Consider the following 15543-nt stretch of genomic DNA (forward strand, 5'->3'; position numbering starts at 1 on the left):
AAAGCCACGATAGTTGCGAAAAATGCCTCCCGCTCCTGCCTCGCCAGGAGTGCCAAAAGTAGAGCCATCCATCACTAGTACAGAAATGGCCTATGGCCACGCCTTATTAGCTACGGTTGTTTGAAAAACCATGGCCATAAGTAATTGGAGTCGGTTATTTAAAAAACCGACTCAAATAATTAGAGTATTGGAGTCGGTTTTTTGAAAAAACCGACTCTAAATGTGATTTTTAAAAATGGTGCAGGGTTTGGACAATCATTGGTGTCAGTTCTTCTTAAACCGAGATTAATGACCCAGTAATTAGCATCGGTTTAAATATAAACCGAAGCCAATGACCTAGTAATTGGCATCGGTTCAGTTAGAACCGACCCTAATTACTAGGGTTAATAGCGTCGGTTCATTGAAAACCAACACCAATTACTCTTTAGAGTCGGGTAATTAAATAATCGACTCTAAAGATCCATTTATGAACCGAACCTATTGTTCTCCCCCTTTCTTTTTCTCTGCTTTGCGCAACCTAGATATTATTTATCTCCTTTGCGTCTAAAATCACTATTCTTTGAGTTACTTTCTACCTCACACCCCGTCCCGACTCGAGCACCCAACTAATCAAAGGAAAACACAGAATCCCCTTTCTCACACCTGAACCCTAGCCGCCAACCACAGTCTCTCCGCCTGACTCATAGACGGAAACAGAGACAAACTAGATACTGCAGATCTTGTTTACCTCCAACTGCCGATCAATTTCAACACCCAAACCCAAAAACACCTACTACCGCTCAACGCAACACCGATTCGAGAAGCACGACCTTCCGATCAACTGTCACACTAGATCAAAATTGTCAAAGAAACGAATCGGAATCACTTGCCGCACCGGAACATACACCTTTAGAGAATCACCGAAGACGGGAATAAGCGACCAAACATTGTAAAAAACCCTCACTCTCACATACGGAAGAGACAAAGCACTATAGGTTTCAGGTAAGTAAATAAACCCTCACTCTCACATAAGGAAGAGACTAAGCACTCCATATTAGGTTGCCTTCGAATGGTTAAAGCAACTATTTAGAAGTATAAATGTGTGTTGTGATTTGGATGCTTTCTCAGGCGGCTCTTTTTTTTCCTAGTTACCAGTTACATGTACAGGTTCAAACGAAGTGCTTTTGCATTGTTGTAAATGATTTCTTGATCTGAGCCTGCTCATTTTAGTTGATTTGTTTTATATGGATCGGTATTTTGCTACAATATGATAGTGTTAGTTTTTAGGCTCAAATTTGATGATGAGCAGGTGACAAACGAGGATATGAAGAGAGCATTAGAGGAGCAGTATGGTGGTGAGAAAGAGGTAATGTAATTCAAAACTTTGATAAAATAAGAGAAACTATTGAGTGATATCTAAGATTAATGGCTGATTAACATTTTTTTTCTTGCTACCAGTTATCACAGACAAATCCGGGTTTCTTAATGCTCCATTTAAGTTCACAAAATAATCAAATGCATACATACTTAAATACTATGGAGAATAAGGCTCTCTAAATGCCTCGAAAATGAATTGCATTAAATACAGCTGAATAAGGGTATGATGATAACTAAGCTTACCTAGAGCTAGGCTTCGAAGGTACACATAATTCACGTGCTAATTAGAATATCCACTAATATTAATTTGGGATTTTAAGAATATTTTCATGTCCATTTTCTAGTAATTCATCAAGGATAGTGGTTAATTAGTGTAAAGGCTCTTAATGCAGCTGAAAATAATAAAATTGAAGGAATCATTGTTTAAGTTTGTCATAATAATGATACATGTTTATAAGCAGGAATTGAAACTCTAAAAACAATCTTAATGGTATTCTAGTGGTTGATAACATGGAACACAAGTAGAATAGGATTAGGATAATAATGGCTTGAATTTGAAGTAATATATAATGGTATATCTTTATTGTTTTATTCTCTTTTTAGTGCTAAGCTCCTCTCTTCTCCCCTCCTAGTTTATTCTTCTCTGTGTTTCTGCTTGTTATTAATTTCCTTTTCAGATTGGGGTTTATTATTGATTTTCTATCAAGGGCTACTCTTGTTGGATTCATGGTCGGTGATGCCATTATCGTCTCGCTTCAACAGCTTAAAGGATTGTTTGGTATTGTTCATTTCACTAGCAAGATGCAATATGTCCCTGCCATGTCCTCTGTTTTCAACTACAGAAATAAGGTATTGTCATGTGTTTTCATGTAATTTTTGGATTGGATTCTTGAATGAAATTAAATTGGACTGGTTCTGATGTGCATAGGTATAATGAACATGGCTGGAATTGTAACTTACGTTGATTGTATGAAAGTATCCAGACATGGGAAGCATGAGGAATCTCCATAATTAGATTTAAGGTAATTATAGTTCTAACAACTTAAAAAAACTTATTTTGGTTTAGTTTTCTACATTGCTATAGTAACTTCAACTTCATAGCAGTGTTGCTGACTCTAAGTTACTCAGCAATAGAGTTTGCTTATGGCCAAATGCATGAGAACTGTTTTTGTTCCTTAACTCTGTGTTAGTTGGTTCAAAAGTCTACTTGCATTTAGTGCTAATACATTATTTTTCATCTCTATATTTGAAATGCTTCATCTAGCATGTTAGAATGAATTCTAGATTTCTATAGATTTTATTTTACTTGGTCTTCTATTTCTATTTTTTATGCAACAAGTAAATGAAGTAGGAACTGGGAAGTAATAGATTGATTATATTACTTTGTTTCTGCCTTTGGCTTGGAAACGATAATGCTTCCTCTGAGTAAAAAAACTTCGATCAATAATGAGGCTAATAGATCAATTTTAGTTTAAACACGATTATAAACTCACAAGAAATAATACTAGACAATAAGATCTGTTGTTGCGGATCATATTAAAACTAAAATGGGCATAAGAACCATTCCTTTCAATTCAAGCCAGAGTCGGGAAAATTCAAGTCGCTTTATCTCAATATCATGCTATAAATGTATGTCTACGAAAATAAAATGGGTATAAGAACCATTCCTTTCTTCCATTAATGTGCACTTGGTAATTGGTTTTCATTGCATTTTTACCTTTATTTGGCTTCTTTTCCCTCTCCTCGTGGTAGTGTTATTTTACTGTTACTAATGTTCATCATTCTTTGAAGCAGATTTACGTTTGCAAATAGATTGATCAGCTATTTGGCTTCTCTATTTGGTTATTGTTTTAATGCAATATTTCTTATGGTAGCTGCTAGCTTTAGAAGAAAATTATATTCTGCTTCTGTAATTGCATCTCTATGTTTAGCTTGAAATGCATGATTCTCAATAGTCTTTGTCATTTTCTTCTGTTTATCAATTAGCGTTTGGAATGCTGATTATACTTCAATTTTTGTTTTGGGTCAGGTTATGGAGAAAACTGAAAAGCGTGTTAGGATCAAGAGAAGGTATTCAGATTCCAAAACTAAGCATGTAAGTCTAGTCTACTAATGTTGCTGCTTCTTTCTCTATTTCATTTTTACTCTTGATACTTACCGTTACGAACTCTATAGTAGCTTGAGTTTTCTTTGATTCGAAAACCAAAGCATAGCTGCTGCGGTGTTCATTATTCAAATTTGTGATAAAATATAGTACCTGATTAGCTCTTTTGAGCTCTTATGCAAGGCTACAGCCGTGAAACCGAAATATCATAATATTTTTGGAGCTCACATGAGTATTATCAGCTTTACCCTGAGGTTTTGTTATAGAATGTATCCGGTTCTGCTGGATTATGCTTGGCAAGCTGTGTTGCTTGGATTAGTTAAGCTCTGCAGTCTTAGCAGAATTAGAGCATATTGACACATTGTTACTTGGGACAAATATAATGATAATTTGTCTTGCCATGAATTTCATCTTTCTACATTTTTTTATTTTCATGGAAATTCTGAGCAGAAAGCTTTTAGTTATAAGGTACAATAAAGTGTTCAATGGTTTTGCCATTTATGTTGGATACTAATTAAAGCTTGATTCATGGACAGGCAAATACTGCTCATGCAGGGAAATGTATATGGTAAGTAAAGGATCTAAACTGCTCTTATGTTTTCAACTTTAACATTTCTGGTTAATTTTTTTTTTAGCATTAATGCTATTTGTTTCTCTGAAGCTGTAGGCAAAATAAGCCTGCAATTGATAGAAGGACATCTCCTGGGCAGAACAAATCAGCATCTGTTATTCGAGCAGGGGAGGTTCAATCAAATCTTGAATCAGCTTTCCCTAGCTTCGTGAAATGTTTGGTTAGATCACACATTGGTAGTTGTTTTTGGATGGTAAGCTAAGAGAAGTTATATGAAGCTGAGTTAGATTGGTGACTTATCAAAAGTTGAGTTAGATTGACATTAGCATGTTGCAGAGAGTAGTATGATAGAGTAGTAATGAGTATACCTCGGTTTTTTTTTTTTTTGTTCGCAGTTTTTTTTTTGAGCAAATACTTGAAAATATTGTGAATATATTGAATTAAAGATTGTATATATATATATATCAGATTAGTTAATTACCATATATTTGTGTACATTTTTTTTGATTTTACATTTAATTTCAGGATCAATTTTGTTTAAGGTAAATAATTGAGGATAACAATCTTGTTTACCGTTAATTATAGTAATACAAAAAAAATAGAGCAGGTTTAATTTGAACCTGCTAATGTAAAATTATTAAAAACAATAACATTAGGGTTGGTTATTTGTAACAACCCACTCTAATATAATTAACATTAGTCACGGTTGCAAAACAATCGATTCTAATTATTAGAGCATTGGAGTCGGTTTTTACAACAACCGACTCCAATCCTCTTATAATTAGCCACGATTTTTCTACAACCGACTCTAATGATTAGAGTATTAGAGTCGGTTGTTACGAAAGACCGTGGCTAAAGAACCTTTTAGCTACGGTTTTTCGTAACAACCGTGGTCAAAACATAGGGCATTAAAGTCGGTTATACGTTAAAACCAATTCTAATACCCCTTTGGCCACGGTCGAACAACCGTGGCTAAAGATGCCAAGCATTTTCCACGCTTCCTTTGGTCACGGTCGTACAATCGTGGCTAATGTCGGTAAACGACCGTGGCCATAGGCCATTTCTGTACTAGTGCATATTGACTTTAACCCAGCCCGAAGGAGGTTTAAGCCAATGGACCAGAATAATGTTGGGAGCAGGAGGCGGCCTAGGAGAAGCCAGAAGGCGGGATAAGATAGCAGCATCTCTCCGAGAAGAGCAAAAACCTTTAGAAGTGGCCAAGGACTCTCGAATCATTCGAAAGAGGGTGATCTTCGAGTGCTGAATAGAAGGAGAAACTTCCTTAAAGATTGCTTCATTCCTGCAATGCCAAATTAACCAGATGCAAGTGACAGCGGTAACTCGCCAGATCATCAACACCTGTGAGCTAAAATGAATGCTACGAAGAGTGCTGAAGAAGTGGATGAAATGGGAATGACGAAGCAAAGAGCAGTCAAAATGAATCTCAAGGGCCCTCCAAAGAGAATCTGCAAAAGAACAACTAATGAATAAGTGGTTAATGGACTCAACATCCCTACCACATAGAGCACAACGAGAGGCAATGGAGAATCCAAGGCGCTGTAGGAGGTCATGGGTTGGAACCCGTCCTTACAAAACTCTCTAGAAAGTGAAGGAACGAGAAGGGGGAGTGTGGGCATTCCAAACAAATTTAAACCAGTCCACCGAAGAGGAACCAGGACTGAGAGCCGAATAGTACTCTTTGGCAGAGAAAATACCTTTCGTAGAGGGCTGCCAAGCGCAGAAGTCAATATCATCTCTACCCCGGTGAATAGATCGAATACTGTCTTGAACAACTGAAGGAAGAGTGCCTAAGTCAAGCCACTCTGAATTTACCAAAAAATGATCAACAGAATTATAGCGAGAACGCTTATCCTGATTGTCAAGACCCAATCTGTCCGCCACTGATGGTACGATCCACCTATCAGTCCAGAAATTAAGCGACGAAGACTAGCCAATCCACCAAAAGGTCTGGTCCCAAATGGAAAAATAAACAAACTTACAAGAAGACCAGATCGAGGAAGGAGCAATGGTAGCTTTAGGCAATCCAGAGACAGCCATAAATCTAGACTTCATCAGAGAAAGAGCTAGATTGTTACCTTGAATCAATTCCCAGCACATCTTACCCAAAAGAGCCTGGTTAAAGATCCTAAAGTCCTTAATGCCCAAACCACCCCCTTCCAAACTTTTGCAACAAGTCTGCCAGGGAACCGTGATTAGCCTCCTCTGATCAATACAACCCGTCCAAAGGAAGTTCCTAACACTTCTATTGAGCTTTTTCAACAATCTCACTGGCCACTTATAGATCAAGAATGAGTGAACCAGAGAACCAGTAATAGCAGACTTAATTAGAGTTAAACGTCCAGCAAAGGAGAGAGAGCTACCTTTCCACTTGCTAAATTGAGAGAGAAATTTATCAGTAAGACTGCTGAGATGACAAGCCTTTGGAGCTCCTTTGAATAGAGGGACTCCTAAGTAACTGAAAGGGGGAGACTCCAAACGGATGCCAAGACAGTGAGCAAGACGAACCCTCCTTGTAGGACTCACTTGAGAACCAAAAAAGATACCAGATTTGTCCCAACTAACCTGCTGATCGGAGATCTGTTCATAGAGCAGGAAGAAATCCTTGAGAGCATGCAAGTTGCTCAAGGATGCCACTCCAAAAATAAACATGTCATCAGCAAAAAGAAGATGAGAGGGAAAAGAATTTCCTCCAGAAATTAACATATTATAATTTTTAAGAAATTAATGTTGAACTTATAGAAAAATATATATATCTACCTTTTTAACCTTGGACACTTAAATTTTTTAGCCAATATATTAGAACAGTGAAGTTTTAGTATGTTGGGGGTTAAAAAAATTTATCTGCCGAATGGACTTTAAAAAATCACCCCTTTAAATATGAGTTCTTGGTTGCACTGCTCGTGAGTGCATAGAGGACTTTTTTTTATAGTAATATTCTCTTTTATAGATGTCGATGGCAACTTCTAGGTTTGGCCTAATAAATTTGTTGTCTCACGTACTTCGTCTAAACTTCAAAACTTCAATTGTCCCTTGAACTTTCAAAAGTTCCAAATGATCCTTTATTCTTATCCAATTGCATTAAATAACTCCATATTTTTCAATAAAATTTGTTGAATGCGGAAAATGGGAGACAGACTCCGCCATATATCAAAGTGTTCGCCACGTGTCAAAAAGAAAATGTCAAATAGATAAATAATTAGGAACTTTTGAAAGTTCAAGGGACAATTGAAGTTTTGTGGTTATTGAATGTAATTGGACAAGAATAGAAGGTTATTAAATGCAATTGGACAATATAGAGAATTATTAAATACATTTGGATAACAATATGAAGTGATTGAAAACAAGGGTTAATTATATATCGATTTGAAGATGGGTACATGTGATATTTATTTTTGCAAACGCAACTCAGTGGTTTGCAAACTTTTGTATTGGATTCACTTTATCAGAATTTGACCGATAACGACCTCAAAATGAAATTTTTAAGAGTTAAATGATATTTTAAGTAACTTTAATTCTTCAACCTTTTAGGTTTGAGGTCATTTAGGTGTTTTTTTATGAGAGAGAAAATTCTAAAAATAATGATTTTGAAAAATTAAAAATATGGTTCAGTAGTAAATATGATACTTAACAACTTTAATTCTTGAAATTTTCATTTTTAGGTCGTTATTGGTCAAATTTGGTAAAGTAAAAAAATGCAAAATTTTACAAACCACAGAATTGCGTTTATAAAGAAAAATGTTATAGGTATCAATCTGTAAATCCGTATAATTAAAGAGCATCTACTTATAGTTAACCCTCAAAACAATTGGAGAAGAACAGATAATGATTTAATTTTTTTTTTTGAAAGTTAGTGCGCAATTAAAGTTTTGGACCAAGTACTAAAAGGAACAAATTTATTAAGCCTCTAGGTTTTTTCCAGTGTTTTAAAAACGGATCAGACATCAAACTGACGTGACGACTGAATCAGTGGTTCACCGATTGAACAAGAATGGTTCAACCGGATGATATCATAAATATATTATATATATAAATTAATAAATGCTTATATAATAAAATCTCATTTAATTAAACATAAAATAAAAGTTTACAAATCCAAAAACAAATCCTTAATTTAACACAACATAAATATTAAAGTTGAAGTTAATTAACACAAATCATTCATAATTTAGGATTTAACACAACATAAATATTAAAATTAATTAACACATATTATTCCTATTTTTAATTTAGGATTTAATTTTTAATTCTTTTATCATCAAATCTATTTTTATTTTTTATTTAAAATCTTCAAAAAAAAAGGGGTCAATTTGGTTCACCGTTTTGATGCCAATTCCCGATTTGACCCCAGTTCAGTCCAGTTTAACAAATGTTAAACCGTAGTACCTAAAACTGGACCAGACTCTATGATCCAACTGGTTGAACCGACCAGTCAATTCCGGTTTTTAAATCACTGTTTTTTTCACTAAACCATGTTCTCCACCTCTACTTCATATAATCCGCTCTCCACGATAGATTTGACATGCTCTAGTACCATTTGTGTTTCCCGATTCTTAATTGGCTCATAAAAAACGTGTTAAAAATTATTTTTGGTTCAAACGCCAAGTATAAAAATCATTAATCTATTGAAACAAGGACTTTGACATATTAATTGGAAAACAGAAGGGTATGGGATATAGCATGGTCAATATGTGAAGTCAGTTATTATCAATTATAAAAATATTGAACATGAAAATATGTGTTACTATGTACTATGTACATTGTATTACAAGAATATTAAATATGGATAACATTAACTAAAATAAATGAATCAAACAAAATCAGAGCAAATTGGTTGGGTAGTAGTAAGTAGAAAGATAAACATGGCACAAGTTACAACTAATTTAGCCAGGTATACAATTCAACAAAGTTTGGGTAAATTACACCCATGGCCACTGAACTTTACATTTTTTAACATTGATGGCCACTCAACGCCTTAAAACGACCGTTGACGGCTAAAAATAAAAAATCCAAAGCTTTAATAATATTCTAAGGAACTTTAATTCTTGAAAATTTTCGTTTTGAGGGCATTTAGGTGTTGTTTGGTTAGGAGAGAGAAAGTGAATTTTTAGAGAAAGAAAGATACAAAAAATGTGATTTTCGAAAATAAAAAATGTGGTTTCATAGTAAATATCGTTCTAAACACCTTTAATTCTTGAATATTTTTATTTTGAGGTCGTTAATGATCGTTAACGGTCATTTTGAGAAGTTAGTTAAAATTGAGTGACCACCGGTATTAAAAAGTGTAAAGTTCAGTGGCCATACTAGGAAAAAATGAAGTTCAGTGGCCATGGGTGTAATTTATCCAACAAAGTTTCAATGGAAATTTTAAAAGTGGTAATTATATACATCATAAATTTAATGGATTAATATTTTAAGCTTTATATTATGAGTGTTTAACTACGAGATTATGGTGGAGTGGCAAATGCTCCTCCCCTTTTAACCAAAGCTCCAGGATTCGATTTTTATTTTTAGAGAGATCAAATTGCTGACGTTACGTATTGACTGGTCACAATTATCGACTGTACACTTTAATTTATTAGGAGCTAGGTTGCTTTGAGGAGAAACTCTCGATCTTTTAAAGTATATTTATGAGCTTGAAACCATATCTAACTCAAAATCTTAAAGTAATTGATTTTTCATGTATCATTCACTCATCTCATATTATTCCAATGTAAGATTTTCAATATCAACTCACACTTATATCCAAAGGGACTCGTGAGAGAACTTACACATCACTTTATCTATAGGGATTCCAACAACGACAGCGAGAATCAAATCCAAGTGAAGATGTCATAAGAGTCACTTCCTTACTATTGATACATTAATATAGTGTCGTAAGACTATACAAAATAATATATTTAGGCTCTGTTTGTCTGCCGAAAAATATTGTGTAAGAAAATATTTTTCTGTGTTTGTTTAAAAAAAAACAAATCAATGGAAAATTTTAGATTAATTAACAAAAAAAATATAAAAAAATTGCCTAAAACTTTTGGAACTGTATATACTTTATTTCTTCTTACCATTTTAAAAACATTACACTTATCACTTTTTCCTGTTTTTTTATATAATAGATAAACACCGAACAATATTTATACACAAAAATTATTTATCCAAAATTTTCTAAATATAATATTTTTGGGTAAACAAACGGAAAATCAGTGAGACATAAATTTAGAATGTTAGATGGTGAATCCAAACTTTAGATGTATGAAAGTAGGTATGCTATAAATAACCCTATCCATTTTCATATTATGTCTTGCGTGAATGATATCCATACTCTTCTTAATTTAAACAAACAAGTCTCAAGACAAAGAGGCAAGGAGGGAAGTGGTCAGCTGCTTCAATTAATAAAGGAAAAAAAAAACATAATTAAACTCCTAAATTTTGGTTGTTTTAAGGATTAAGCTCTTGATCATTTATTTTTGGGTTAAGGTGTAAAAATATCACTAACGTTTTGGGCTAGGAGAAATTTTACTCTTAACGTTTAAAATGGTGCAATTTTACCCCTAACGTTGGAAGCTAAGATCAAATTTACCCCTAACGTTGATAAATTTGGTCAATTTCAGACACTATTATAAAACACGGATATTTTTGTTCATTATTCTTTCGCCAATTGCATAATAATTCGTTCTAAAAAAAGGATTTCATGTTTTTTATAATTTAACAATAGAATTTGAGATTAATATTTATAAATTCGGTGGATTTTTTGAATTTTTTTTGTCTAATCCGTACAAAAAGACAGTATATTTTTTATTTTTTTTCACATCCAAACGAATGTTTGTGATTTGTTACTGATAAAATGACACACGTATGAAGTGTAGATAACGAGATTCATGACCGAGAAGACAGTTTGATGAATTATTTTTCAAATTGATCCAATTTATTAACGTTAGGGGTAAAATTGCTCTTGGCTTTCAACATTAGGGGTAAAATTGCACCATTTTAGACGTTAGGGGTAAAATTGCTCCTGGACCAAAACGTTAAGGGTATTTTTACACCTTAACCCTTTATTTTTCCATATTGAGCCTTTGATCATTGGTTCTATTATGGATTAGGCCCTTATTTAACTTTTTCATCGAGTTTGGACGGCATACATAGTTAGGACGATTCAACTTGTTGACATCAACAAATAAAAATAAGAATTTCTTGACTAGGAGAGATAAAAATTAAAAAACTAAAACGAAATTATAGAAATTAATTTCCAGTATATTCTTCCAAACTCGATTTTCTTCTCTCTCATTTTGTGATTTTCAACACTAGAATTGCCAAATCGATCTTCTCATCTCCTAAACTCGACGGAAAAGTTAAATAAGGGTCAAATCCATAACAAAATAAATGATCATGAGCTTAATATGGGAAAATAATTGATCAGGGGACTTGATCCTTAAAACAGATAAAATTCAAGGGCTTAATTATGTTTTTTTACCATTAATAAATTACATCAGTGTAGGATTATAAAATAAATATTTACATTTATTTCTATTTTACCATTAATTAAAATTTTTAATTATTATTATAAAATTGGAGTGTTCTATAAATACTTAAAAAATTTATGAATATCAGAATCATTCGAAAATCGGGACCAGTACTGCCGAACACAAAATCAAGTTACAAGGTGTCAAAATTTTAAAAAGAGTTTACTGGTTCGCAAGGCGGATTCTGAGATTTTGAAAGTTTACGGGGTGAAGTAGCAAATGAGAATTCATATAAATAAATACAAATAAAAAGTAAAAGAATCAATTACGTAAAAGGCAGTTATTTAAAAATAACATTTTTTTTCATACTTAACAAAGAAGTTAATAAAAACATCAAATTTCATGTAAAAAACATTTTATTTCGCATTAAATATCCAGTTGGTCATATAAAAATATTATCTACGAGCATTTTTAGATGCAGAATCACTAGAAATAGTGTCTACGTAACGTGCTCTAACATATTTCTCTCAATACATAAAATTAATAAATCATTTAACATTTCTTTTGAGTTAATGAGGTTTTTCAACAATTTTAACTTCGAAAAAATTCTTTCAGTAGATATGACGGTCACTAGTATGATTATGAGGATCCGAAAAGTAATTGAAATATTTAGATAACAATTTGATGCTTTAACAAACTAAAAAATTTCAAATATTGACATCAATAATTTTGGCAAAACCATTTGCGACACTTTTATTTCTGAAAAAATATCATCTGTGTCAATATGTGAAAAATTATTATAAGAAAAATTAGTCATATATTTGTGTTTTGTGATTGTTTAGGTCTAGGAATTATATTTATTGTCGATGCATTATTTGATATTTTAATTTTTGTATTTTCTTATTTATTTTATTTTGGGGCGCTTCCATCCCTTATGTCTAGATGTATGTTATGAGTTGTTTAGGGTTAGGACTATTTCTGTAACAATTGCATATTTTAATATCTAATTTATATATTTTTTTAAAATATTATTTTTGGACTCCTCCATCCCTTGGGCCTTGGCAGACGCCCCTCCTGCTAGGAGAGTAGGAGAATGGTGTACAAGAAGCTATACCGCACAGGGCCTCAAATTTAAGAAGGTCTATTTTTTTTATTATACAAATATAAATAAATTATTGTTATTAATTATTATGTGAAAAATTAAGTGAATTTTAACTTATCCAGAAAATTAACGCTCTAAGACTCTTAATAGACTCGATTTATTATTATTATTATTATACAATATCTAATTTAATTATTTTTATTATATTTTTCTGAATAAAAGCTGGGACGAGGCTCTGGGAGGCATTCGGACATCCCAACTATGTTGGTACCTCCTAGCACTTACCATGCCAAACCCGAATTATATTAAAAAAAGAGAGAGTACAGAGAGAGGAGTTAAAAAAAGCGTATATGAGCAAGTTACACAAATCATCAAAGATATATGATTGGCAAAATGCCGGAGCCGAGTTCCACCTGATCAAATTAGTAGATGTGACGCCAAATCTAGCCAGGGAGTCTGCAGCCCGATTGCCTTCACTGTATATATGAGTGACAACTATCTCCATCTGTTTGCATAGCTGCAGGCACAATAGCCATTGTTGGCAAATTTTCCATGGTACCAGTGTCGATCGGAGCTTGAGCAATTGAACCACCATGCTCGAGTCCGATTCGATCCATAAACGAAGCCATTGTTTTTCCCAAGCCATCTCAACTGCAAAAATAACCGCTTTCAATTATTTTTATTATATTTATTATGTTAAAAGTATTTTGGTGTTTCATTTTGTAGAAATATTATATGAAATATTAATGTTTTTAATGAATAGGATCCAAATTTTCATTTAGCGCAGACCCCAAAAATGTTTAAGACGATCCTGCCTCCTGTCAATGTCCAGGGACGAACCTGCTAGTTAGATTAGGGGACATCTGAACATTTTGATCCTTCCCCTATCATACTAAAATGTATTTTTAGGCTGTCTGGGGGAGGGCCAAAATCCCTCCGAGCTATATTGTTAATCGGCTATCGAATATTGGTTTATCCATTTTGACGATGCCAAACCAGCAATTGAGATATCATCCGAATGGACGGGACCAGTACATTGTAAGAATTTTGTAAGTTTAATTGTTCAAAAGCTCACTATATATAGAACTTACAAGCCTAAGAAAATACCAATTTCTACTTAATAATCTCTGTAAAAATAATAAGTTGCCTGCAAAATTTATTAAATGTTTAAATTAATTGTTAAAGAAATTGTAAATGAAAAAGAAGAAGGTATTCTATCCAAATTGATTCTATCCAAATACAATGTTTGAACCCTCTTTTTATACCCATAATTAATTGATATGTATCTACTATTTATGGCATACCAGGGATATATTATTATGATAGATATGTTGCATACTTATTTCATCACGTTGGATTAACGGGACGTTTGGTATTCTATTGGGATAGTCGAAAATTATTATTCAACGTTTGGTATGTGGGATATGGATATGGATAAAATAATACATTTTACTATTTTAATCTTATTTAAACTACATAACATTAATTTGAGAGATAAGACAGATTTTTCCATCCTATTAAAATCGTAGGAGCTTATCCCACCTCCTTATACCACCTCCTCTTAGGTATAAGATTTGAGGGATAAGAAGCTTATCCCTTATCTGTCTCACTTTTCTATCTCTCAAACAAACACATGATAACTTATCTCGTATTTTTTATCTCTATCCCACCTCCTATATCCCTCCTAACAAACACCCCGTAAGGGGACAAGAGCGGTAACTTCTTTATTTACTATTTCACCACTGAACTAATTAATGTTCTGCCACTAGTCTTATTTTCTTTTTTACCCTTTTATTTAACCATCTCTATTCTATTCCTAAGGTTTTTTAGTTGCTTGTAGCCCTAGTGGGGGCATTTTAGTATCTTTACTTAACCTATGAAGAAGTATATAAACACATTTATTTGTAACGAAAGTAACTTTTATGAAATTGAATAAAAAAATAACTTCGATTGCTGAGAGCTTTGTTCTTATATTTGGGATTCACTCCTTCAAACTAGGCTTGAAAAAAAACATCTTTGTAGATTTAAAATTAAGATCCTCTGTATCACTCTTGTATGTAAATCCCTCTTGGACTTGAAACATGTATAACTTAAATTTATTCTACATATGCTGAAATTCTATGTAAATTTATTTAAGAATATTTTCGAAATAATACACCTAACCAATCAATTTCTCAACACCAACCATCTTCTATAAAAATAATATTATTTATATATTATCTCCCATGAGATATTTAATATATGCTACATTATCATTATTATTATTTTTTTATATAGTTATATGCTATATTATTAAATATTCAATATCTTCAAAAAAAAAAAAATGTACAAACGTTAGAGAGCCATTATAAATAGAGGAGAAGATCATCCAACATTATTCATTCATTCATCTCCAACATTAATTTCTTCATTCCCAATTTCAATGTCAAGCTATAAATTAGTTCCCGAAATCACAAACGGCCGACTAGTCGGCACCACCGAGCAAAGCTTCTGCCGTGCTGTACCCGGCGGCACCGGCATAGCCGTAGTAGCAATTCTAACCACCAAACCACTAAACATTTCACTTCTGGAGAACGCCATTCACAACCTCCAAAAATCCCACCCAATTCTCCAATCAAATCTCCATCCCAACACCAACACTTTCTCCTTCTCCACTTCCTCCTCCCTCCTCAAAGTTGAAACATTCAACCTTTCTTCGACGCTAAAAATACTCGAAACCACCCCAAAAAATGGGGCAATTTCGCCGTTCCATCTCAGTGTCGAGCACGAACTTAACCAAAACTCTTGGAGCAACAATAACCATCATTTTTCGAGTGTGTTTTTCGCGTCGGTTTATGCGTTACCGGAGGGGAAGTGGGCGGTGGTGCTTCGGTTGCACGCCGCGGTTTGTGACCGGACAACGGGGATTTCGGTGTTGAATGAATTGGTGGGGTTG

General features: G+C 33.4%; 1 protein-coding gene across 18 annotated transcripts; it reads left to right on the forward strand.

The window, feature by feature from the left end:
- Positions 1-522: 522 nt before the first annotated feature.
- LOC136208781 (B3 domain-containing protein Os05g0481400-like) lies at positions 523-4516 on the forward strand. Of its 18 annotated transcripts, none has more exons than XR_010677285.1 (7): positions 523-981; positions 1267-1345; positions 2034-2205; positions 2333-2378; positions 3386-3451; positions 3997-4028; positions 4122-4516. XR_010677285.1 is itself a non-coding variant. In XM_065999997.1 (7 exons), exons 5-7 carry the CDS (start codon positions 3389-3391, stop codon positions 4291-4293), a joined length of 267 nt encoding a protein of 88 aa, XP_065856069.1. In that variant the 5' UTR covers positions 523-981; positions 1267-1345; positions 1438-2205; positions 2285-2378; positions 3386-3388; the 3' UTR covers positions 4294-4516. The 18 variants fall into 18 exon arrangements, 15 of the variants coding, with proteins under 15 accessions (XP_065856069.1, XP_065856070.1, XP_065856074.1 ...); XR_010677284.1 differs by having other exon boundaries at positions 1289-1345; XM_065999997.1 differs by having other exon boundaries at positions 1438-2205; positions 2285-2378.
- Positions 4517-15543: the final 11027 nt, after the last annotated feature.

Source organism: Euphorbia lathyris, chromosome 10 (genome assembly GCF_963576675.1).
Source record: "Euphorbia lathyris chromosome 10, ddEupLath1.1, whole genome shotgun sequence".
Classification (NCBI taxonomy): domain Eukaryota; kingdom Viridiplantae; phylum Streptophyta; class Magnoliopsida; order Malpighiales; family Euphorbiaceae; genus Euphorbia; species Euphorbia lathyris.

Bases quoted from the DNA above. Each gene is read 5' to 3' on its own strand.
- LOC136208781 (XM_065999989.1), top strand. From the start codon at position 3,389: ATGGAGAAAACTGAAAAGCGTGTTAGGATCAAGAGAAGGTATTCAGAT. The intron at 3,452-3,996 runs GTAAGTCTAGTC...ATTCATGGACAG, and splicing joins CAGATTCCAAAACTAAGCAT to GCAAATACTGCTCATGCAGG. The intron at 4,029-4,121 runs GTAAGTAAAGGA...GTTTCTCTGAAG, and splicing joins CATGCAGGGAAATGTATATG to CTGTAGGCAAAATAAGCCTG.